Source organism: Pipistrellus hanaki (genome assembly GCF_964339955.1).
Source record: "Pipistrellus hanaki genome assembly, chromosome: 18".
NCBI classification, from domain to species: domain Eukaryota; kingdom Metazoa; phylum Chordata; class Mammalia; order Chiroptera; family Vespertilionidae; genus Pipistrellus; species Pipistrellus hanaki.
In genome coordinates this window covers 34,072,974-34,097,288 of record NC_140520.1, presented here as the reverse complement: position 1 = coordinate 34,097,288, position 24,315 = coordinate 34,072,974, and the positions used below count along the sequence as shown (strand labels likewise).

General features: G+C 43.0%; 1 protein-coding gene across 6 annotated transcripts in view; it reads right to left on the bottom strand.

Moving 5' to 3' along the window:
• DCAF8 (DDB1 and CUL4 associated factor 8) overlaps positions 1-22,918 on the bottom strand; it is a 45,662-nt gene extending 22,744 nt beyond the window's left edge. The window contains exons 1-3 of one of the 6 annotated variants that reach the window (XM_084865878.1): positions 22,775-22,918; positions 21,548-21,622; positions 2,150-2,224 (exon numbers count right to left, since the gene is read on the bottom strand). In XM_084865878.1, coding sequence (XP_084722004.1) covers positions 2,150-2,198 — 49 coding nt within the window. In that variant the 5' untranslated portion in view covers positions 2,199-2,224; positions 21,548-21,622; positions 22,775-22,918. Of the gene's footprint in view, positions 1-2,149; positions 2,225-21,547; positions 21,662-22,562 lie in introns of all 6 variants that reach the window. The other 5 variants (XM_084865876.1, XM_084865877.1, XM_084865873.1 and 2 more) reach the window with 5 other exon arrangements.
• Positions 22,919-24,315: the final 1,397 nt, after the last annotated feature.

Below are 24,315 nucleotides of genomic sequence, written 5' to 3'. Positions count from 1 at the left end.
GAATACGTAATATAATCCCCTATAATTAGATACTGTATTCTATCAAAAAACAGCCTTCTTTTTTAAATAGAAATTTTATCTTGCCAAAAGTAAAGGCTGTTAGGAAAGGGAGACCAACTATAGGTGATTCTGGTATGAGCTTTTCAACTGTAATACCACTCTAATGTTTAAAAATTCAAAGGACTAGAGCACTTTACTGTTTACTCATCTAGATTAGAGCAGTACTTTCTAAAAATCTTTGTAGCAATGGAACTCCTTTTCCAATGAACTCTTAGACAAAACCCAATACAGAAAACTGATAATATAAGTGCTTTGGTTCAAGTAGTAACCGAAAGTTGGGAGACAAAAACAGCTCTTTTCAAAAAGCACCTCAACTAAGAACACAGTGTGAGAACAACTAGGCTAGTAGGAACTTGCCGATAAAGGGGAACAGTGTAGCCATTTGCTCCTACAAACTACAATGGTCAGAACTGCTATACACAAATGCAATTGGTTTAAGATTTGGAGTGGTGAGAAGACATAAAACAGTGGTTCTCAACCTTTTTATGCCGCGACCCTTTAATACAGTTCCTCATGTTGTGGTGACCCCCAACCATAAAATTATTTTCGTTGTTATTTCATAACTGTAACTTTGCTACTGTTATGAATCGTAATGTAAATATATGTGTTTTCCAATGGTCTTAGGTGACCCTGCTAGCAGTTTTATGGTTGGGGGTCTCCATAACATGAGGAACTATATTAAAGGGACGCGGCATTAAAAAGATTGAGAACCACTGGCATAACATACTACACCTACCACTTCTGTGGAAAAGGAAAAATAAAAGGCCAAACCCCTAGCATTTATTGTTAAAATCATGATTTAAAAATTAAGACAAGCCGAAACCAGTTTGGCTCAGTGGATAGAGCATCGGCCTGCGGACTGAAAGGTCCCAGGTTCGATTCCAGTTAAGGGCATGTACCTTGGTTTCGGGCACATCCCCAGTAGGGGGTGTGCAGGAGGCAGCTGATCGATGTTTCTCTTTCATCAATGTTTCTAACTCTCTATCCCTCTCTCTTCCTCTCTGTAAAAAATTAATAAAATATATAAAAAAATAAAGACAATTTTGGCGCTATTCTATCACATTAACATAAAGGTGAGAGCATACCACAAGCTCAGAAAGAGGACCTTAACAGTCAAGGACCAAGATCTAGGTCATGGACTAGCAAAATGTTTTTCTGCCAAGGGCCAGAGAGTAAAAATTGGAGGCTTCATAGGCCAAATGGATCTCTGTCACAACTACTCCACTGCTGTAGCACAAAAGCAATCATAAATACTATGTAAATGGGTGGGGCATGACTGTGTTCCAATAAACTTTATAAAAACAGTGGCAGGCTAGACTTGGCCTACAGGCTGTAGTTTATCAATCCCTATCTAGCTAATGCCAAAACTCCAAATCAATTATACACCTCAAACTCTCTAGAATGCCGTGTCTTGCAACTAAGCCCAATAAATATGAACCACAGCGGTAAGAAAAGAAAAAAAACCTCACTTCCCCCTCATCAATTTCATTACTCTGCCAATCACATCAAATAGATTTTAGCCTATAATCCTGACCTGCAATGTGCTGAGAAATGCTGGACACTGTGGTACCCAACAACTATATCCATTTGATGGACATTTCCCCAGTTTAGAAACTTGGTTGAATAACTCAGGTAGTAGCTAACTCTATCAGAATCTTCATATCTTGCCTTCAAACCTGCACTAGAGCTATTTGGCTGCACTGGCAAAAAAAAAAAAAAAAAAAAAGGAAGCATGAATGGATGAATGGAAAGAAGGCAGGAAGAAAATCCCAATTCCAGTCGGTTTATGTTCTATCTTCATCTCTTATCTAATATCTCTATTAAACTATGATCTACCATGGTAAGAGACTTCTCATTATGACTGTACAACCTCACCTTCCCAGCAACTCTCTTTTCCCACCATCAACTAGATGTTCTTTTCTCCTTTATTAAGAGCATTTCCTAGGTCTTATCCACCTTTACAACCTTTCAGAATTCCAAAGGAAAGATTTCCTTCCCTCCACTAAAATTCATGTCTCCACTCTCTTTGGGGGAGGAGAATCTAAGGTGATAAAACAAAAATAGCTTCACCTTCATTTTGGCTCCTTACCATTAGCTAAGTCTGTTTTGCCATCTGTGCTGCTCCCTTTTCTGGACATCTTGATTGTTGTTTATTGTAGCCAGCCTGGATTTGGAAGGGGGAGAAAATAACAATTAGAAAACAATCTTGAAAAGATGATAAAAGGAACAGGGAGATTTAACAATGGACACCTTTGTCATTTTTATAAAAATGATTTTTGTTGTGCTCAATAGGGATTCTCAGATACTGAAATCACACCAGATTTTCCCCCTATGCCTAAATTCCATTAAAGAGACATATCTTTGTGAAGTCAACTGCAATCTCTTTACCTTACTGAGTTACTGGCAGTGTTTTTTTCAGATGGGAAAGAGGGAACTGAAATAAACTTGAAACTGTAGGCACATATAAAGTGATACCCTATATAACAAAGAGGGAATATGCAAATAGACTGTCACTCCGCCACAAACATGGCTGTGCCCACAGCGGAGGCAGGGTTTCTGTAACACAAGATGGCTGCACCCACAGCAGAGGCCAAGTTCCTGTAAAGAGCCTTAATGAGCAATCAGCAGGGACACCACACCACACCACACCACACCACACCACACCACACCACCACACCCCCCCCCCCATGCTTAACAGGTGATCTCAGGTTGCATCCGCCACCCAGCAGGGCTTAATAGGGGACCTCAAGGCACACACACACACACACACACACACACACACACACACCCCGCGGGGCTTGACAAGGCTGGGACCAGCTGGGTCTGGATCTAGCCCAGTTGGGGGGAGGGCTGGCTGGGTCTGGGTCTTGTGCAATTTTGAGGCACATGTGGGTGGATGAGGACTTGACTCTGGGTCCTATGGTGCGCCCCAGACTCTGACAGGAGGAAGATTTTCATATACATTTTACTAATTTTCTTTCATCTCTGACACTTCTGTTATAGAGAAAGGGCAAAGAGCAATATTAAAATAGTTCCTCTAATGAATCCCCTTTTAATGTGCACAAATTTTGTGCACCAGGCCACTAGTCCTAAATAATAAAAGTGTAGTATACGCCGAAACCGGTTTGGCTCAGTGGATAGAGCGTCGGTCTGCGGACTGAAAGGTCCCGGGTTCGATTCTGGTCAGGGGCATGTACGTTGGTTGCGGGCACATCCCCAGTAGGGGGTGTGCAAGAGGCAGCTGGTCGATGTTTCTCTCTCATCGACGTTTCTAGCTCTCTATCTCTCTCCCTTCCTCTCTGTGAAAAATCAATAAAATATATTTATAAAAAAAAAAAAAAAGTGTAGTATACAAATCGACTGAACAGCTGACTGAACAGCCAAATAGTGGGACAACCATCAGGGATCACGCTATGACACCCACTGGTGCCAGGCCAGCCAAGGCAGGTACGATGCAAATGGTCAGGGCTGGCCATTGCCACATGATCGCCCCACAGAGGGAGGCCTAGGCCACCAGTGGCCAGCTGGCTGCAGAGGATGGGCAGGGCCTCACTGTGTGAGGTAAGCTGAGTGCCAGCAGGAAGCTGATCCTGGAGGAAAGCCAGTGCCGGCAGCCAGGGAAAGGAAGGCCGACTCTTGCACAAATTTCATGCATCAGGTCTCTAATATATTATAAGCAGAGAACCTTAACTCAATACAAAGCTAGCTTCAGCATTGCCCTCTATGCAAAAATCTTGTTTTAAATGTTAGACTTTTGTATCTAAAAACTCTATACTACACTGTCTTCACAACATGAAGAGGTGGGTCAGACTCTTTATATAATTTTGGACACTAAATAAGAGATAAAAGCACATGGCTGGTGTGGGCCAATGGTTGAGTGTCAACCCATGCAACAGAGGTCACTGATTCGATTCCTAGTCAGGGCACATGCCCATGTTGCAGGCTCGAATCCCAAGAGGGAGGAAGGGGGCAGGAGGCAGCTGACCGATGATGTTTGTATCTCTCTCCCTCTCCCTTCCCCTCTCTCTAAAACCAATAAAAACCTTTTTGTTTTATTAAAAAAAAAAAAAAAAAAAAAAAAAAAAAAAAACAAGAGAGAGAGAAAGAGATAAAAGAAATCAAGCTCATGAGGTAGGGTTAAGAGCTTGGGCATTATGTTCACTAGATGCTTATCTTCACACTTACAGGTGCAGGTACAGTATTAACTATTATAAGAAGCAGAGATGCATTAGAACTCGGAGTCCCTCTGCCCCACACCTCTAAGAAAGAACGTAAAAGGGTTTTTTTCTCCTCTTACAACTAATGCTAGTCACCAAATACAAAGCTGGAGAAGAAAAGGGCAACACTTGTATTAAATCATCTCAGTCCATTTCATAATTTCATAATCTCACCAACTTTCAACAGATTTGTCTTATTAGCAAAACTATAATTAGGAATCAGGGTGCCTAGCTTTTTTCCTTTTTTGCCACTGTAACACATTATTTTTTTCAGGGTCTCACTCCCACCTGGGGCAAATTCCAAAGAGCAAAGAAAAGTATTATTCAGCCCAGAGTTTTGTTAAGCCCTTTCAGTGCCTTGGACAAAAGGCATTTGGAAAAAGACAAAGTATGATTATGACTCCAGTCCTGCACCCAAGCACACTGGCCTTTCAACAGCCTTTTCATTCCCATAACAATGATCCCAGAGGCAGCCCCATCCTTAACCTTATCCCCTATTATCCTCTATAGAAATCCGAGATACTGCAAAAAATATCCTCTGCCAAAAGACAGCTGCCCAAAGCTTGCTCATAGTAGGCCAGAGAGGGGGAGAGAAAATAATGCAAGAGCAGGACTGAAGCTGAATTTGAGGGAAGAACATCTGGAAGAGTGAGGATGAAAGACAAAGGCAATAAAAAACAGAGTTGTGAAGCCACATAAGGAAAAACAGTGACGGGCTGTTTGCAGAGCAGGCTGTTTTTCTCCTCCTGCTTCGACGATATATTTTTGTATAGTATTCTTCACACAACACTTGTTTTTCCTTCATAGCAGTCCCTGTTTACATTCTTTTAATATATCAGCGATATAATCTTCCCCCCCTAGGGTTTTAATTAATTACATTAATTGTAAAAGTCCTACAAAGTGAGGAAAATAATTGCACTACTCTGTTCAGATTAAAAACTAAGATCATAAGTATACCTTATGGCCAACTGAGAACAGATGTGATATTTCCTCACCTCTAGAATCAAAGCTGTCAACCATGCTATACTTCTCACTCCACTATTACTCCCAGAGAAGACTAAAGCAGCTCCAGAGAACCTTCCTCAAAACTGGATCTCATCCACTTCTACAGAAGCCCAGCCTGCCTGAACTTTAGTCATAATGGCTCTACAGGCTTTCCCAGCCTCCATGACCAGGAGGAACCAAAGCCTAGTGCCGACCTAGCTCTGAGAAGCGGACAAAGGAGAGCCATGAGGTTCAACCCATACCCAGAGATTACAGACCTCATCTTTTGGGGAAATTGGTTGAAGGTTCTTACAAGAAGAAACTCTTTGAGGAAAAAAGTTGACAGAATTTAATGCTAAATTCAGAAACAAAGAAAACCCCGTGAACGCTTATGTTAACTCTCATCACTAAGTTGCTATAGGCCAGTGGTCGGCAAACTGCAGCTCACGAACCACATGTAGCTCTCTGACCCTTTGAGTTTTCAGCAAAGGCCAATTTAGGAATATCCTAATTAAGTTAATAACAATGTACCTACCTATATAGTTTAAGTTTAAAAAAATTGGCTCTCAAAAGAAATTTCAATCACTGTACTGTTGATATTTGGCTCTTTTGACTAATGAGTTTGTAGGCCACTGATATAGGCAGATGGCTTCTAAAGGTCATATTTTAGGGGCCACAGAATTTAGCAAGGGGAGGGAGGAAGAAAGCAAAGGAGGGGGGAGGAAAGAGGAGAGTACAGAGGGAGAGAAACACTGACTGATTGCCTCCTACAGGTGTCCTGACCTGGGCTGTGAATTGAACCCGGGACTCTTTGGTGTGTAGGCCAACACTCTACAATGAGCCAGGGCCCTTCTTCATTCTTTAATGCACTGTATTGCCAACAAATCCAGTTTTACCTTGATTGATCCCTTCACCAGCCAGGGCCCTTCTTCATTCTTTAATGCACTATATTGCCAACAAATCCAGTTTTACCTTGATTGATTTCCATGTAAAATCTAGTCCAGAACAAGCCAAACTGAGCTTGGAAGAGCTGATGAGCTCATTGCCCCAGGTAGCTAGGGGAAGCTTAATTAGATTAGCTCTACTGCCTGTACACTAAAAATAACCATAACCCCTGCCAAACTGAAGGTTAAAGAGTAAACTATTGGGGGATGGAGAAAAACAGGCTCAGGTATCATTTTAATTTCTACCTAAAAAATTCCAGTGACCTAGATTTTTCTTGACTTAATAAGAAAAAGGTCTTAAATTTTTAACCAAATAGATGACACAATATTAAGTATAAACTAGGAAGAGTGAGAGTTAATACAGTATGTAAGAGCATTTTGAGGAAGAGGTACCAAGTGTCTCCTGTTTAAAACCACTGAGGCTGCCTCCTTTTCTAAAAAAAAAAAAAAATTAACTGAATATACCAAAATTAAAAATTTACTCTTCAAGAGACACTGTTAAGAAGATGAAAAGACAAGCTATACAGACTAAAAGAAAATATCTGCAAAATACATTTAAGGATAGCAAGCAGAATATATTTATAATCTCTCGCAACTAAATAAGAATCACTAGTCACAGGGGTCTTCAAACTACGGCCCGCGGGCCACATGCATCCCCCAGGGGAGTCTGATCCTGCCCGCCAGGTTTTTTGGGCAGTGAGCGCAGCCAAGGTGTTACAGTAGGAATTAGTAGTTCATATAGTCTGGCCCTCCAGCTCTCTGAGGGACCGTGATCTGGCCCCCACTTTAAAAAGTTTGAGGACCCCTGCACTAGAAGATAGCCGAGACCGGCTTGGCTCAGTGGATAGAGCGTCCGCCTGCGGACTGAAAGGTCCCAGGTTCAATTCCGGTCAGGGGCATGTACCTTGGTTGCGGGCACGTCCCCAGAGGGGGATGTACAGGAGGCAGCTGATCGGTGATTCTCTCTCATCGATGTTTCTAACTCTCTCTCCCTCTCTCTTCCTCTCTGTAAAAATCAATAAAATATATTTAAAAAAAAAAAAAAGAATCACTAGAAGATAACCTCAATATCATTAATTAGAAAAATACAAATTAAAACCACTATGAGAATCCTCTACATGCCTATTAGAATGTTTACTATTTTAGAAATAATTATAATGCAAACTTTCTTTATCAAATGCTAACAAGTAGAGCAACTAGAACTCATACACTGATGCAAAATGGTAGTCACTTTGGAAAACATTTTGGCAGTTTCTTCTAAAGTTAAACATGCACTTACCACACAACCCAGGAATCCCACACTCAGGTATGAATTCAAGAGAAATGAAAATATATGTCCACCCAAAAGCCTGCAGGTGAACGTTTTGGTGGCTTTATTCAGAGTCATCAAACACTGGAAACAAATGACCTTCAGCTAGGTCATGGATAAACAAACTGTGGTCCATCCACACAATGGAATACTACTAAGCAGTAAAAAGAAATGAACTACTGATACACATAGAACACGGGTGGATCTCAAATATCCTATTCTACGTGAAAAAAAGATTCAAACAGCTACCTAATATGATTCCATTTATAGCACAATCTGGAAAAGATAAATTATTGGGACATAAAGCAGACCAGTGGTTGTCAGGGTTGGGGATAGGGGTAGGGAAGGGAATGACTACAAGCGCAAGTGAGAAAACTTTTTGGAATGATGAAAATGTTCTATGCTTCAATCATGGTGATATTGAAAAACTATGCATTTGTCAGAATCCATACTAGGTCACTGAAAAAGAGAGTAAACTCCATGTGCTGAAACCGGTTTGGCTCAGTGGTAGAGCGTTGGTCTGTGGACTGAAAGGTCCCAGGTTCGATTCCTGTCAAAGGCATGTACATTGGTTGCGGGCACATCCCCAGTAGGGGGTGTCCAAGAGGCAGCTGGCCGATGTTTCTCTCTCATTGATGTTTCTAGCTTTCTATCTCTCTCCCTTCCTCTCTGTAAAAAAATCAATAAAATATATATATATATATTTTTTTAAAGTAATCTCCATGTAAAATCATAGTTCAATAAATCTGATTGGAAAAAAGAAATGAGAAGTGGAAGAAGAGAAATCATGCCAAGTGTTAAACCCAACAATAAAAAAGACTAAATTTTCAAGGCTGTGATTATTAATATTTTTAATCCCCACCCGAGGACATGCTTAGAGAGAGGGAGAGAGAGAGGAGGAAAGAGAAACATCGATGTGAAAAACATTTATCAGTTACCTTCCATATGCTCCCCTGGGGATCAAATCCACGACCCAAGTACGTGTCTTGACCAGGAATCAAACAGGCAACCTTTCAGAGCATGGGACAATGCTCAACCAACTGAGCCACTTCAACTGGGCAAGGCTGTGATTATTAATAGAAGTTAGCTCAAGTGGTCAATATGCTACAGTAAACGAGAGCAAAACATCAGGTCTTCTTGTGTGAAAATGAAAGTGCAACCACATCTGAGGCAAGATGAATCCTAAACACAAAGAAAGTCTCCACCCCTATTTATTGTGTTGTTGGCAGCTAAGAATATCACAGTACTTCAAAGTAAATCTAGTGGTTGTACTATTAATATGTATATTTATGTTTTTCATTTTTATTTTTTTAAATTTCTCTGAAGTTCATCTTAAGTGCTTTGGAGTCTAGAATCTCTGAAAAATGATTAACTCTACCTTACCTCATATCTACTGGAAACTTGACCATCTAAATATTAGTCCTTGATCTCTTCACTGAGCTCAGTGAGGTCCCATGAGTTGCATAATCCCAGCACTCCCTCAGGCCAGGCCAGCAGTCCTGCTGCGCATGCCTTCATTTTGCAACTCAGGTGGCCCAACTCTCCAATACAGACACCATATTTACATGAGACAAAGTTTTACAATTTCCTCTGAAGCTAAAAGGATATCTTCGAAAATGCTTCAATTATTAGAAAGACAGGTATCTGAGAGCCACACAGTCTTTGGTTCCTCTCGAGAGAACAGATGTCCCATACCACTCATAACTGAACAGCTGTTCAGGGCTGATCTCCATCCAAAGTACAAATTCGCTTTTCAGTCCCAAGTCACACAGTCCATCTGGAATCAACCCATCCCTACTTTCCCCATCCCAAATTTTTGTTTTCAAGCTGAAATGGCTCATTTTAAAAAATATATATTTTATTGATTTCAGAGAGGAAGGAAGAGGGAGATAAAAACATCCATGATGAGAATCATTGGTTAGCTGCCTCTTGCAAGTTCCCCCACAACCCAGGCATGTGCCCTTGACTGGAATCGATCCTGGGATCTTTCAGTTCGCAGGCCGACTCTCTATCCACTGAGCCAAACCGGCTAGAGTGGAAATGGCTCATTTTTAACTCATCCTCCTTACCTTACTGTTTTTCTACTTAACAATAACAGTATTTTTCTACTTAACAATACAAGCCAACTTTTCTAACTCCTCCCACCAGCTACTTGCTTGCTTTTCATTTATGGAACCTGATTTACCCTGGGCACCCTCACTCAAATAATATAGTGTTTATTAATCAGACGGAGAACCTCAGGCACTAAAATTCAAAAGGATCACTCTCAAAAGATGAAACTCATACAATATACATATTGATATTTATGGGAAGGCAGGCCTTTAGATCTGGCCACTTTCTATTTAGTCTTTGGAGGAACTGAATATACTACACTATTTCCTCTGGAAAACTGGAGAGAGGAGCAGAAAGAAACTATGAATGTTTCTGGATCAGGGAAATTAATCTCTATTTCTATTGTGCAAAAGATCTGACAACACAGGGCACCCCAACTGTACATCCAGCCTCCCTTGTTTATCCAAATTATAGGCATCTGGCACCACCCAGTGGCCCATCTGTACACAGACATGCTTGTAATACAACAATGTACAAGGCAATATAGGAGCTACTAATATGAACAAGGCAGTCACCACCTTTTGTAGCCAATAGTCAATTAGAAAAATGAGCATACAACCAACTATAAGAGATACATGTATCATTAAAAATTAATTTAAAATATAGTTCCAAAAAATGTATATACACACTTTGAATAATTATAAAGGCAGTGCTTATTAAAATATATTTCATTCTCAAAACTGAGCTATCAGCTATTAAAGTGCCTATAGGTTTTTGGGAGACACCCTGTACATATAATGCAGTTGCAGTTGATCAGCGGAAAGAATTTTATTTAATTTCTGGGAGAAAGGAAAAGCTTCCATAGAGAAATTAGATTTTAAGCTGGGCTTTGAAGGAAGAATAGGATCTTATTTTATTTTTTAAGACTTTTTAAATTGACTTTCAGAGAAAGAAGGGGGGGGGGGGGAGAGAAATCAATCAGTCACCTCCTTCACAGTGCTCCTCCCCCACCGGGGACTGACCCATAGCCAGGCATGTGCCTTGACCAGGAATAGGATGGACAACCTTTCAGTGCACAGGTGGACACCCAACCAGGGCAGGAAGGAAAAGATTTTAATAGGCAGAAATGAGAAACACATTCAACCAGCATTAGAGTAAGACATGGAAAATGAAGAAACCTGGTATATTCAAGAAAATACATGTATAGTCTGGTTTGACTAGATAGTGGGGCAGAATTGATAGAAGGTGCTCTAGCCGATGTGGCTCAGTTCATTTGAGTGTCCTCCAATACATCAACGAGTGGTGGATTCAATTCCTGGTCAGGGCATATACCCACCCAGGTTTCAGGTTTGACCCCAGGTCTGGATGCATGTGAGAGTCAACCAATCAAGATTTCCTCTCACATGATGCTTCTCTCTCCCTTCTTCCCTCCAAGATCAATAAAAAAATAATTTTTTAAAATATATTTTATTGTTTATAGAGAGGAAGGGAGAGGGACAGAGAGTTAGAAATATCAATGAGAGAAATATCAATCAGCTGTCTCCTGCACACCCCCTACTTGACTGGAATCGAACCTGGGACCCATCAGTCCGCAGGCCGACACTCTATCCACTAAGCCAAACCGGTTAGGGCTTAATTATTTTTCAAAGTATGGAAGGTGTATGTGTATTAGGCATCAGGAAGATTATTTTGTCAATGATAGTAAGATGGACTGAAGTGGACAGAAAAGGAAGGAGAAACAAGTTTGAAAGCTAGTATTATAGTTGCCAAGGTAAGAAGCAATGAGAACCTGTCTTATGTTGATGGCAGAGAAATTAAAAGGAGATGAATGTGAAAAACATTATAGAAATAGGATTAATAGTATTTGACTCAATAAGTTGTTAGAAAACTCAAAAAATCAAAAAGACAACTTTGAGCCTAGGTTCCTAGAGGAAATCAAGTGCCATAAACGAGAAGATTGCATGTGGGGAAAGATATGAATTTTATTTTAATTATATCTAAAATCTAAGCTGACATGTCAACAATGTAGAGGAGAACTAATAGAGGTCTGAACATTGATAAATTTGGGCCAGAGATACAAATTTGGAAATTATTTGTATAGAGAAGCTTCAAAATCAAATGTCTTGTAAATTATACTTCACTTTAAAAATAAGCACAATTTACTATAGCTAAAATTTGGAAACAGCCTAAGTGCCCATCAGCAGATGAGCACTTAGGTACATCTACACAATGGAATACTACACTGTGGTTAAAAAAAAAAAAAAAAAAAAGAAGGAATTCTTACCATTTGCAACAGCAAGGATGAAATTGGAGAGCATTATGCTAAATGAAATAAGCCAGTCAGAGAAAGATCAATATCACATGATCTCACTCATTTGTGGAATATAATGAACAACAAAAACTGATGAACAAAAACAGATCCAGAGATAGAAAAGCATCCATCAGACCGTCAAACCTCAGAGGGAAAATAGGGGAGGGAAAAGGTAAGGGAGAGTGATCAACCAAAGGACTTCTATGCATGCATCTAAGCCTAACCAATGGACACAGACACTATGGGGGAGAGTGCATGAATGGGGGATTAGAGAGACAATGGGGGTAAGGACATGTTTGTAATACCTTAATCAGTAAACAAAAAAATAAGCTGGTATTGATCAGTGATTAGAACATCTGCCACACATGAAGAAGTCGTGGGTTCAATTCCAGGTCAAGAGCAAGTACCTGGGTTTCAGGATGGATACACAGCCCGTTTTTTTGGGCCGGGTATCGATGTGTCTCCTTTACATCCCTCACGTCTGTGTCTGTGTGTGTGTGTGTGTGTGTGTGTGTGTGTGTTTGTGTGTGTCTCCCTCTCTCGCTCCTTCCTTTCCATTCTCTAAAAATCAATGGAAAAAATGGTGAGGATTAACAAAAATAAATAAAAAATAAGAGGAATAAGTAAAAATAACAGATTAAGTACCCAAGAAAGCTCTGAGAATAAAGTTCAAAGAAAGAATCTCCCTCGCTCCTTCCTTTCCATTCTCTAAAAATCAATGGAAAAAATGGTGAGGATTAACAAAAATAAATAAAAAATAAGGGGAATAAGTAAAAATAACAGATTAAGTACCCAAGAAAGCTCTGAGAATAAAGTTCAAAGAAAGAATCTCGGGGGAATATACTACCTCTAGGAAAAAGAAAGGAAAGGGAGACAGAAAGGCGTGGGGAACTAGAAAGAATGACTAGAGTGTTAAATGCTGTGGCTATCAAGAGATAAAAATGGCGGAAACCGGTTTGGCTCAGTGGTAGAGCGTCGTTCTGCGGACTGAAAGGTCCCAGGTTCGATTCCGGTCAAGGGCATGTACATTGGTTGCAGGCACATCCCCAGTGGGGGGGTGCTGGAGGCAGCTGGTCGATGTTTCTCTCTCATCAATGCTTCTAGCTCTCTATCCCTTTCCCTTCCTCTCTGTAAAAAAATCAATAAAATGTTTTATTTTATTTTATTTTTTAGAGAGAGAGATAAAAATGTTTCAAGAAGATATGGATGGTCCATGTTTCAAATGCTACAGAGAAGTACAGAAACATATACACTGAGAAAAGGCTTTAAGAGTCAAACAGCTTTCTATGGAATTACCTCAGTTACTGAGTAAGAATCCTGGTTTTCTCTTATTTGAGTCATAGAAGAATTCAGCTATCTCTTTGATTTAGTTAAGTCCGTTAAGATTATTTCCTTAGCCCTAGCTGGTTTGGCTCAGTGGATAGAGTGTCATCCTGGGGATTGAAGAGGCCCAGTGCATGAAACTCATGCACGGGGGAAGGGGGGTGTCCCTCAACCCAGCCTACACCCTCTCCAATCTGGGATCCCTCGAGGGCAGTCCAACACCCCTCTCACAATCCAGAACTGCTGGCTCTCAACCGCTTGCTTGCTTGCTTGCTTGCCTGCCTGCCTGCCTGCCTGATTGCCCCTAACTGCTTCTGCCTGCCAGCCTGATCGCCACCTAACTGCTTCCCTGATTGATGTGTAACTGCTCCCCTGTCAGCCTATTTGCCACAAACTGCCCTCCCCTGCAGGCCTGGTTGACCCCAACTGCCCTCCCCTGATGGGCCAGTCACCCCTAACTTCCCTCTCTTGCCAGCCTGGTCGCCTCTAACTGCCTTCCCCTGCTGGTCTGGTCGCCCCTAACTATCCTCCCCTGCAAGCCTAATCTCCCTTCCCCCAACTGCCCTCCTCTGCAGGCCTGCCACCCCCCCACCCCCACCCCCCAAACTGTTCCCCTTGAAGGCCTGGTCCTCCCCAACTGCCCTCCTCTGCTGGCCCAGTCACTCCTAACTGCCCTCCCCTGCAGGCCTTTCCCTCCCAACTGTCCTCCCCTGCAGGCCTGGTCACCTCCAACTGCCCTCCCCTGCCAGTCCAGTAATCCGGTAACCCCTAACAATGTACCTACCTATAGAGTTTAAGTTTAAAAAATTTGGCTCTCAAAAGAAATTTCAATCATTGTACTGTTGATAATTTGGCTCTGTTGACTAATGAGTTTGCTGATTATTGTCTTATATGCATACATGCACTACCTATAGACACAGGCAATAGGATGGTGAAGGCCTGGGTTGGGGCAGGAACTGAGTGGATGGGGATTACGGTGGGGGGAAAAAGGGACATCTGTAGTACTCTCAGCAATAAAGATTTAAAAAAGATTATTTCCTTAAAAAACTCACTGGCCTACTAATTAATCATAACCTGAGACCCATCTATATATACAAAAGCCTAAGTGACCACCATTTCAAACAGTCATCATGATGCACACTGACCACCATGGGGCAGATACTCTATGCAGGGGCGGCCCCTTGGTGGTCAGTGTGCTCCCACAGTGGGAGCACCGCTCAGTTGACCAACAGGCACCAGATGCCAGCCGTGAGCCGACAAGTGAGGCTGCAGGAGCGAGAGCCTCTCCCCTAGACAACCCCCTAGACACCCCTCCCCCATCCAGACCAGGATCAGGACCTGCACTGGAACTGACTGGGTGAGAGCCCATGGCCACTTCTCAGTCATGGGCACACAGAGACCGTAGCGGAGTGGCAGCAAGCCTACTAAGTGGCGGGATGAGTGGGAGCTGTGCGGTGCCTGGCCTAGGCTTGGGCTCCTCTCCAGCTGCTTGCCGCCTTGCATACTACTATATCCCTTGTGAGATGTTGGACTGCAGGTTTCAGCCCAATCCCAACTGCACCACGATGGTGCACAAATCATGCACCGGTCCTCTAGTGTTTAAATATTAAAAAATGTTTTTAGCCGAAACCGGTTTGGCTCAGTGGATAGAGCATCGGCCTGCGGGCTGAAGGGTCCTGGGTTCGATTTCGGTCAAGGGCATGTACCTTGGTTGCAGGCACATCCCCAGTAGGGGGTGTGCAAGAGGCAGCTGATCGATGATTCTCTCTCATCAATGTTTCTAACTCTCTATCCCTATCTCTTCCTCTCTGTAAAAAATCAATATATATATTTTTAAAAATGTTTTTATTCATATTGTCATTTGGATAGCTATTTTTTAAAGAGGAAATTCAGAGAGGAAAGGAGGAGAGATAGTAAAATCAATGAGGAGAAAGAATCACTGATCAGCTGCCTTCTACATGCCCCCACAGGAGAACAAGCCCATGATCCGGGCACGTGCCCTTAACCAGAATCGAACCTGGGACCATTTGGTCTGCATGTCAATGCTCTATTCACTGAGCCAAATCAGCTAGAGCCTTAATATGTTTTTATTGTAGTTTATTTGTTTTTTGTAAAAAGCGATGTCATTACCCTGCAAAAGTTAGAGGATTAAAAACAAATGTTTCCAGCCTATACTTTGTAGCATTTTTACTACTTATTCCTAGCCTCTCAACTCTGGTTCCAGATTGCATTTCCTAGAGAAACCTGGGATTGCCTGCCACTCAGCAATGATCCTACAAACACTGCATGGAACTTTGGTAATAGTCCCAAGTCCGTATCTGCTTAACTGCTCTCACTTGCCTTTTAAAGAATTCAGAGACCTGTTAACATCTTCTTTTGAGTACTATATTCATGTCCTATGAACTAGGGTAAAGCAATATACTCAAGAACTCAACAATAACCGGGACCGGTTAGGCTCAGTGGATAGAGCGTCGGCCTGCGGACTGAAAGGTCCTGGGTTCGATTCCAGGCAAGGGCATGTACCTTGGTTGCGGGCACATCCCCAGTAGGGGGTGTGCAAGAGGCAGCTGATAGATGATTCTCTCTCATTGATGTTTCTAACTCTCTATCCCTTTCTCTTCCTCTCTGTGAAAAATCAATAAAATAAAATAACTAAACAATATAAGCCTCCTTTTCTTGAAAGTTGAGAAGATAGCCAAGATGAGAACTTCAAAGCAACCACCACAGATGATGAGGAAGATAAGGAAGTCTTGCATCAACTATCCTATGAACAGGAAATTTGTTCCCCCTTCGGATGGATGCCTTCTCTTCCTGTTGGTAATACCAAATGTCTTATGTTTAGATTATTGGCTTTGGTTCCAATAACAATATTTCAGCCCTCGTCTGTTTGGCTCAGTAGATAGAGCACTGGCCTGCGGACCCAAGGGTCCCAAGGTTCAATTCTGGTCGGTGGCACGTGCCCAGGTTGTGGGCTCCATTCCCAGTAGGGCACATGCAGGAAGCAGCCAATCAATGATCCGCTCTCATCACTGATGCTTCTAGCCTCTCTCTCCCTCTCCCTTCCTCTCTAAAATCAAAAATATTTGAAAAAAATAAATAATGGTATTTCAGTATGTTAAGAATTCATTCTAACCCATCAGTGCTATCTCCAGCGATAGAGCTAAGGAACTTTTTATAACAATTAAGCCCATTTATCTCAATTTAAACGATTCTAAGAAAAATCCATTAACTAAGGAAATAATTTATTGCTTCCACTATAAAATGATTTACTTTCACATCAAAATCCAGTATTGCCATTCACATTTCACATCTTCCTTGAGCCCTAGCTGGTTTTGCTCTGTGGATAGAGTATCAGCCATGGACTGAAGGGTCCCAGGTTTTATTCAAGAGCACATACCCCGGGTTGTAGGTTCAATTCAATTCCTAGCCCTGGTCCGGCATGTGCAAGAAACAACCAATCAATGTGTCTCTCTCTGTTTCTTGCTCTCTGTCTCTCCAACCCCTTCCACCCTCTCTAAAATATCAATGGAGACTTGTGTACATGCATATAAGTACAACCAATGGACACAAAACTCTGGGGAGAGTGGGTATGTATGGGAGGGGGGAAATGGTAAAATATGTACATAGATAATAATTTAATTTTTTTTTTAAAAAGGGAGAAAATAAAATAAAATATCAATGGAAAAATATCCTCAGCTGATGAGTAACAAAGAGTGGTGATACTCCAAAGGAACAATTTATAATGAAACAATAAGAGGCTAAAAACATCAAGCGCCCTCCTACCTGCACTCAGTTAGAGGGCAGAGTTAAATAAGGTTAAAATATACTTGATAATGTGGCACTGCTTAAAGTACACTAGAGAACCATAGCCTTTTGGCTACCACTAGAGGTAAACAGCTTTCCAGATGGCTAAGGAAAACCAAGAACAAAAAAAGGACTTGTGAGATAACTTCACATTAGAATTTGGCCAGACTTCCTTAAACAGTATCCTCACATGATAAGAGCAAATATCTAACCTCTCAAATATAATGATGAAAATTTTTGCAATAACCCAATCCATTAGACATACCACATTTCATTAAAAGATGCCATGCCCTAACCAGTTTGGCTCAGTGGTTCGATTCTGGTCAAGGGCATGGACCTGGGTTTTGAGCACATCCCCAGTAGAAGGTGTACAGGAGGCAGTTATTTCTCTCTCATCGATGTTTCTAACTCTCTATCCCTCTCCTCTCTGTAAAAAATCAATAAAATATATATTTTCTAAAAAGATGCCATTTCTGTCATATTAATCATGGCCCACACCCTACATGCAAACTTGAGACACACTAAATTCATTAATTTATCTCTAGCAAACACATTCCTGGGGTTAAGGTAGTACTCGATAAACTGGGCTTCTGGCTCAGAAACTATGTTCTGTAGGGGTAGAGATATAAAAAAAAATGCGGTAAGTGACCAATTCATAAAATTAATCACACACTAATTTTCAAAAACTGCTCAAGGACTTTCTTCTCACTCCAAGAGAATAGCTGAATAAGTAAATAAGAACTGGTTGTCCCTTTTTCTGACCAATTTTAATAATAATAATGAAGATTCTTTTTTTGTTGTTGTTAATCCTTACCCAAGGATATATTTTTCCCCGATGATTTTTAGAGAGTGGGAGGGAGGGGAGGAGGAGGGGAATAAAAGAAGGTAAGAAGGGAGGAAGGGCAAGAAGATTGTGGATTAAAATCCAACACCTATGGATGAGGACAATGGGGGGGGCGGGAGAACCATGGGTGGGAAAAGGAGAAACAATTGTAATAATCTGAGCAATAAAGATTTAAAAAAAAAAAAAAAAGGAGGGAGGGAGGGAAAGAAGAACACTGATATAGAGATACATGGATTGGTTGTGTCCCACACAAGCCCTGACTGGGGTTGGGATCCAATCTTCAACTCAGTACATGCCCTTGAACTGGAATTGAACCCACAAACCTTCAGTGGGCAGACCGATGCTCTAACCACTGAGCACACCAGAGTGAAGATTCTTGTGCATATTCACAAAAACCCAAGATAAAGTTTTCAACACGGCTGTTAAATCTAAAAGCATCTGAAATTAAGATATGCATAGTCACTTCCTCCATGCCTGTTGCTGATTCAGTGGTTTCAATTGCCTGGGTTCCAAATGGATAAGAGTAAATAACAGATTATCTTGCCTCACTGATAATCTGCTTAAAAATAAAGCTAATTCAATCTTAAAAACTAACTCTTAACACTGATGTTATGCACTAAAAAGCTCTGTTTGGCTAACTGACTTTTATTATCTGGACATTTCCTAGACATGTTTAGAGTAACTTTCTTCAGTAGCTAATATCCAGAAATAAATAATATTTACTAAAAACAAAGTTTAACTAGTCACTTCATGATTGTAAAAGCCTGTAACTCAGCCGAGACCGGTTTGGCTCAGTGGATAGAGCGTCGGCTTGGGGACTGAGGGGTCCTGGGTTCGATTCCGGTCAGGGGCATGTGCCTTGGTTGCGGGCACATCCCCGGTGGGGGGTGTGCAGGAGGCAGCTGATCGATGTTTCTAACTCTCTGTCTCTCTCTCTTCCTCTCTGTGTAAAATCAATAAAATATATATTTAAAAAAAAAAAAAAAAAAAAAGCCTGTAACTCACTGATGGAATGCAGGACCAGAGAGTGTGAAACTGATCATCTCAGGCGCCCGCAACACGGCACACGTCTATGGAACATCTTCCACTAGCTGCGTCCCATTTGCTTCTGAAATGCCAGCACTGTTTTAATCTGGCAACAAGAAGGCTGCTTTTTTTCAGCTCTCTTTAAAGACTGGCTCCTGCCCTAGGTTGATCCTAGTCAACACCACGGAGCAGCGCTGGGACGGAACTTTACACATTTAACAGAGTGCTGTACTAAATGCCCTGTTGGGTTGGGAACTAAGGTCACAGCATACCTAGCCTCTCACTTCAGCCATGCTAGGAAATTCTTCCCAATGAAATGGGACAATTCTTATGCAACACCATGAAATACAAAATATCTTCAGAATATGTGAAATCCTTGGGGGAGGGGAGGAATGGAGCAGGAATGGAGAATTCTTATCTGTCACACAGAATAATTAGGCAAAATTATGCCTCTTCAAACATATTTCCTTTTTCCACTATTTCCCAACATCGATCTAAAAATCTTCTAAAAATATAAATAATAAAAATGCAATCTCGCTATTCTCCATCCCAAGTTTTTTATCTTTCAATGGAGAGAATTTAGATCCTGTTTTATGTTAATGCAAGTTGATCAACTCTAAGTTGATCTCTGGCTTGAATATAATTGCTTTCATCACAAGGTAATCAACACTTTTTTAAAAATATGCATTTTTATTGATTTCAGAAAAGAAAAGGGAAACATCAATGATGAGAGAGAATCATTGATCGGATGCTCCCTGCATGTCCCCTACTGGGGATGGAGCCCACAACCAGAGGAACCAGGGACCTTTCAATCCACAGACTGATGCTCTATCAACTGAGCCAAACCAGATAGGGCTAACCAACACATTCTTAATTTTCATGTGGCCTTATCTACTCCAAAAAGGCATGGAAGAAAAGCCAACAAGAGAAGGTTAGAAACGTATCATCTGTGCTCTCCTATTATTAAGATGGTCCAACTGGGGAGGTGAAATAAAAAACTCTGTATCCCTGACTCCCTAGTCCAGATTCACTTCACACAAAAAGGAGGCCTTTCCATGGTCTAGTTTTTTGGTAATGTATTGATGAGGATCACTGCAGAGCCCAACAACTAGGAAAAACAACGACATACTCCCTCCATGGCAAAAGGAAAAGGCCTAAGAGGCAGACAGAGCAGAGGTGGTGAACACTGAAGCAGGAGAGGAAGGAATTACAGGCCTACCTCCTTTTATGGTGCTTCCCTTTACGGTGCTTCACAGATGCAGTGTTTTTTACAAAGTGAATGCAAGACCCTTCACTGGCAAAGAGAGTGCAATTCACTTTACTGCAATACACTGCTGCAGTGGCCTGGAACTGAACCACCAATATCTGGAGGTAAGCCTGTACAACACTTGTGTCAACTCTGGTCGGGTATACTAATACAGACACCAGGAGGAATGAAGCAATGAACAAAAAAAAACCCCACAAACTTATATTTAGTTTAAGAATGCATTTAGAGATATACATATATCTATATCTAATACTCCCCTGTCCTCTGGTCTTGAACTAACCTGAATCATGTTCAATAGACAATCCTTGGTGGGCACATACAAAGTAACATTTAAGCTGACCAATTAAGAATGAATTGAAAAAATAACCAGGAAACAATGTTCAAAAGCAAAATGCAAAGAGATGTAAACTAATGTCTAACTTATTCTAAGCCATATCAACGATGTGTACAGAAAATAGGGGGGGGGGGGGGGAACTAGCCATACAAACAGAAGGAAGTGGTATTTAGACCACTTTTGGAGATGTGAAAACAAAGAGAGAAGCTTAAATAACGCGCCCAAAGTCTAAATCTTAGTACAGCGTTTAAACACACGTCTGTCCAGCTCTAAAGCTGTACTTTCCCCTTTATATCTTACTGATAGACCTATGTACCACCAATAATAATCTTACTCCAGTTCATAAGGAGCATTTTCTAATTAGAACCCAATGTGAAATAACGCTCACCAGTGTCACATTCGATCTTTCCTACTGCAAATCAGAGATATTAAGAGTCAGCCAGACCTCCCTCCCAAAGACATTCAGCTCCAGTCACATCCCATAAACTCCAACCACAGCACTATTCTCTGCTTTTGAAACCCAAGAATCTTACAAAAATTACGTTGACAAGTATGTCCTGACTCCCTCTGCCACACTGGCTCATGCTGCTGCCTGCACAGGATGACTGTCTGTCTGTCTGTCTGCTGAACAGCTATAAAAACAAGTTTACTACCTCCAGAAGAGCTGGAATTCTGAGGTGAACTGAACCCAGACACCAACTAAAGGTAGCCTTCAGTTTCCTTACAAGCGGCTAAATATTCTCCTCTAAGGAGCAAGAAATGACGGCCCGAACGAATCCACAGGTTGTAACAATGTAAGTAACACAAACCACACGAAGGCAAAACGCAATGCAAATGAGGCAGACACAGTCACTTCTAGGCTTACCCGAGTTTCGGAGATAAACACAGGAAGAGTTTATGAGAGAGAACCAAGATGTCCCACGGCCCGTTAAACTCGTAAAAGTAATTGAACCAGAGCTGGCACACAGTCAAAAACAATACCCCGGCTCGGGGAAACGGTGGTGGGAATTTTACGACTTGAGTGGTCAGCCCTTGACCGTCAGGGCAGAAATCCAAACGCTCAACTCCTCACCTTTCCGCCTCTCCCGCGGCAGGAAGGGGCAGGCCGGGCTCCTGAGAAAACGGGTCCTGTGGGTTCACTGAAGGGCTGAGAAACAAAGTTTAAGTGGCAAAGGCGTCTCTGCTACTAAACATAGTAAAAAAAAAAAACATAAGTACATTAAAACGTGTTTGAGATCTCTCCAGAACTATTAAAAAAAACAACAAAGCACAGAGTAATGTATCTACAATAATTCCGACTACTCTGTAAATAACCTTACAAACATAGTTACGGAAATAAAAGGAACCAGGCGAGTTATCCTCCCAGCTCCACCAACATGTAAAAAAAAAAAAAAAAAAAAAAAGTCACTTAACAGGAAAACCTGAATCTTTTCAACCCTAACGAACCCCCACCCGAGCCTCCCTCCCGGGAGAAACCACCGCGCGGGGGAGGGGTGGGTCCCGGGGAGAATGTGATAGCTCCAGCGCCGGTTTGTTTACAGGCTCCGGCGACAATCATGAGTCAGAAATTCAAGCCACCGGGCGCCTTCCAGCTAACAGGGACCGAAGGGGACCGCTCGACGGCGCCCCGGAGGTCTGGGGGCGAGGGGAGGCAAACCGAGAGAATTCTGTTACAAAGGGGACCGGACGGGACGGGGCCAGCCGGCAACGACCTCCCCTCGGGTTCTCGGCCCTCGGCCGCCCTCCCGTGCGGGGTGCGGGGCCCGAGAACTAGGGATGCGGGGGGAGGGGGGAGGGGTGCTCAGGGGGGTATCGCGCGGGGCCCTTGAGGGGACTGGGGAGGGCAAGCCGCGTCCCCCAGCCTCTTGAGGGGTTGGGGGAGGGGGATGGAGCCCACAAACGGGGTCGTCACCCAACGAGGCAAGACGTCCCTGGAGAGCTGTGGGTCAGGCCCTTGAGGGCAATTCCGGGGCTGCCGGGGGGGAAAGGGCAGCCAGTCCTTGCAGCGGAGACTTGGCTCGAGAGAGGGAGAAGCCCGGAGCCCTGGGCTTGGAAACGAGCCCCACTGTTCTGAGGGGGAAACAGACCGGGGGAGAGTGGCAGGCCAAGCCGGAACGAGGCACGGACCGGGTAGGTCGGGGGTGGGGGAGGGTGTCCGGCTGGGGCAGTTACAAGCACGGGGGCCGGCGGGGCTCGGCAGCCCGCTCCCCGCCTCGGGTCATCCTCCTAGCAGCCGCTCCAACGGTCCCAGGCCCGGCCGTCCCGTCCACTGCCGCCACCAACGCCGCCGCCATCTTACACTGGCCAGCGGCCGCCGCCACCGCCGCCTCCGCTCTCTGCGCCTGCGCCTGCGCCGCCACGCTTTCCGGCCCCGTTTGCGACGCACGGCCGCGGAGGAGCCGCAGGGAAGGGTGGTCGCGCGAGCTCTCCGCGGCCCAACCTCCGCGAAGGACGCGTGAGGGGCGGGGCTTACGGCCAACGGAAAACACGGCGGGGGCGCGTGCGCATTGCCGAGGAGGCAAAGTTTATTTATTTATTTATTTATTTATTTTTCTAGTGCTTGGAGGGTCACACGTGCCTTGTGATTCTCAAGGCAAAGCTGAGTTAGCGGCGTCCCTGAGTTGTGGTGGAAATAAAATGTATTCCTAATGGGCTAGCAGGCGACCTTCCGGGCGACCTCCATGTCTGCCCTGTTTCTGAATACTGGGAACAAGCAGTTGTCAAGCCAGATTTTCTCCAAAAACCCTATTTCCTTTGAGGCCATTTCCATAAATGGTTTCCATATCTTCGAGGCCCACTTCACACACACACACACACCTCCTCCCCAACCCCCCACCCCCACCCCGAGAGCCTCCATGCATCTACTTTTCCCCCAATATATTTTATTGATTTTTCACAGAGAGGAAGGGAGAGGAATAGAGAGCTCTAAGCATCAATGAGAGAGAATCATTGATGAGCTGCTTCCTACACACCCGCCACTGGAGATGTGCCCGCAACCAATGTATATGCCCTTGACCAAATCGAACCTGGGATCCACTGAGCCAAACCAGTTTCGGCCATGCATCTACTTTTAAAGGAGTGATTCAGAGCCTTGACTTGCAGCTATTTCTATGAAGTGGGGAGGGACATTGAGGGTTCCCAAGAATGGGCCCGGGAATGCCCACTCTGCTTCCTAACAGAAAGCGTGTAGAAGATCCCTGACAGGGTTACTCCCCCGCTGCCCCGATGGAGGGTTTTTGATCAAAAGGCCAGGGTGCAAGAATCTGACCTCGCCTCCTGTACCGCTACCCTGCACGATAAGTCATCACTTAGATTGTTGCAATAGACACCTAGCAGGTTTGTCTACTTCCATTATTGTCCTAGTTAAACATTAAGGCAGCCAGAGTGTCCTTTTAAGCTGTAAGTCAGGTCAAAACTTCCAAGCTTCCCATGACACAAAAATCACAGTGGTCACAGCAGTCTTCAACACAGGCTTACAAGATCCGGTACCTGTTTCTCTGACTTCTCCCACACTGCCTAGCTCTACGCTAGCCTTGGCCTTTGTTGTCACTCCAGCGGAAGCAGGGCTTTTGCACTTGTTTCTTTTTCTTTTTTACTGTTTATCTAAGATTTTTTTCCCCTTCAGATATTAGAAATGCAAATGACTTTGGTATGTTGTTCTTATATCCAGCAACCTTGCTAAACTTTCTAATTCCAATAGTTTATTTATAGATTCCTTTGGGTTTCCACATAAACAATTACAGTATACTAGATAAGAACACCGGTTTCATTTCATTTATTTTATTTTTGGGCCAAAACCAAGCTTTTCCTCCATCATCCCCCCTCCCACCCCTTTGGCAA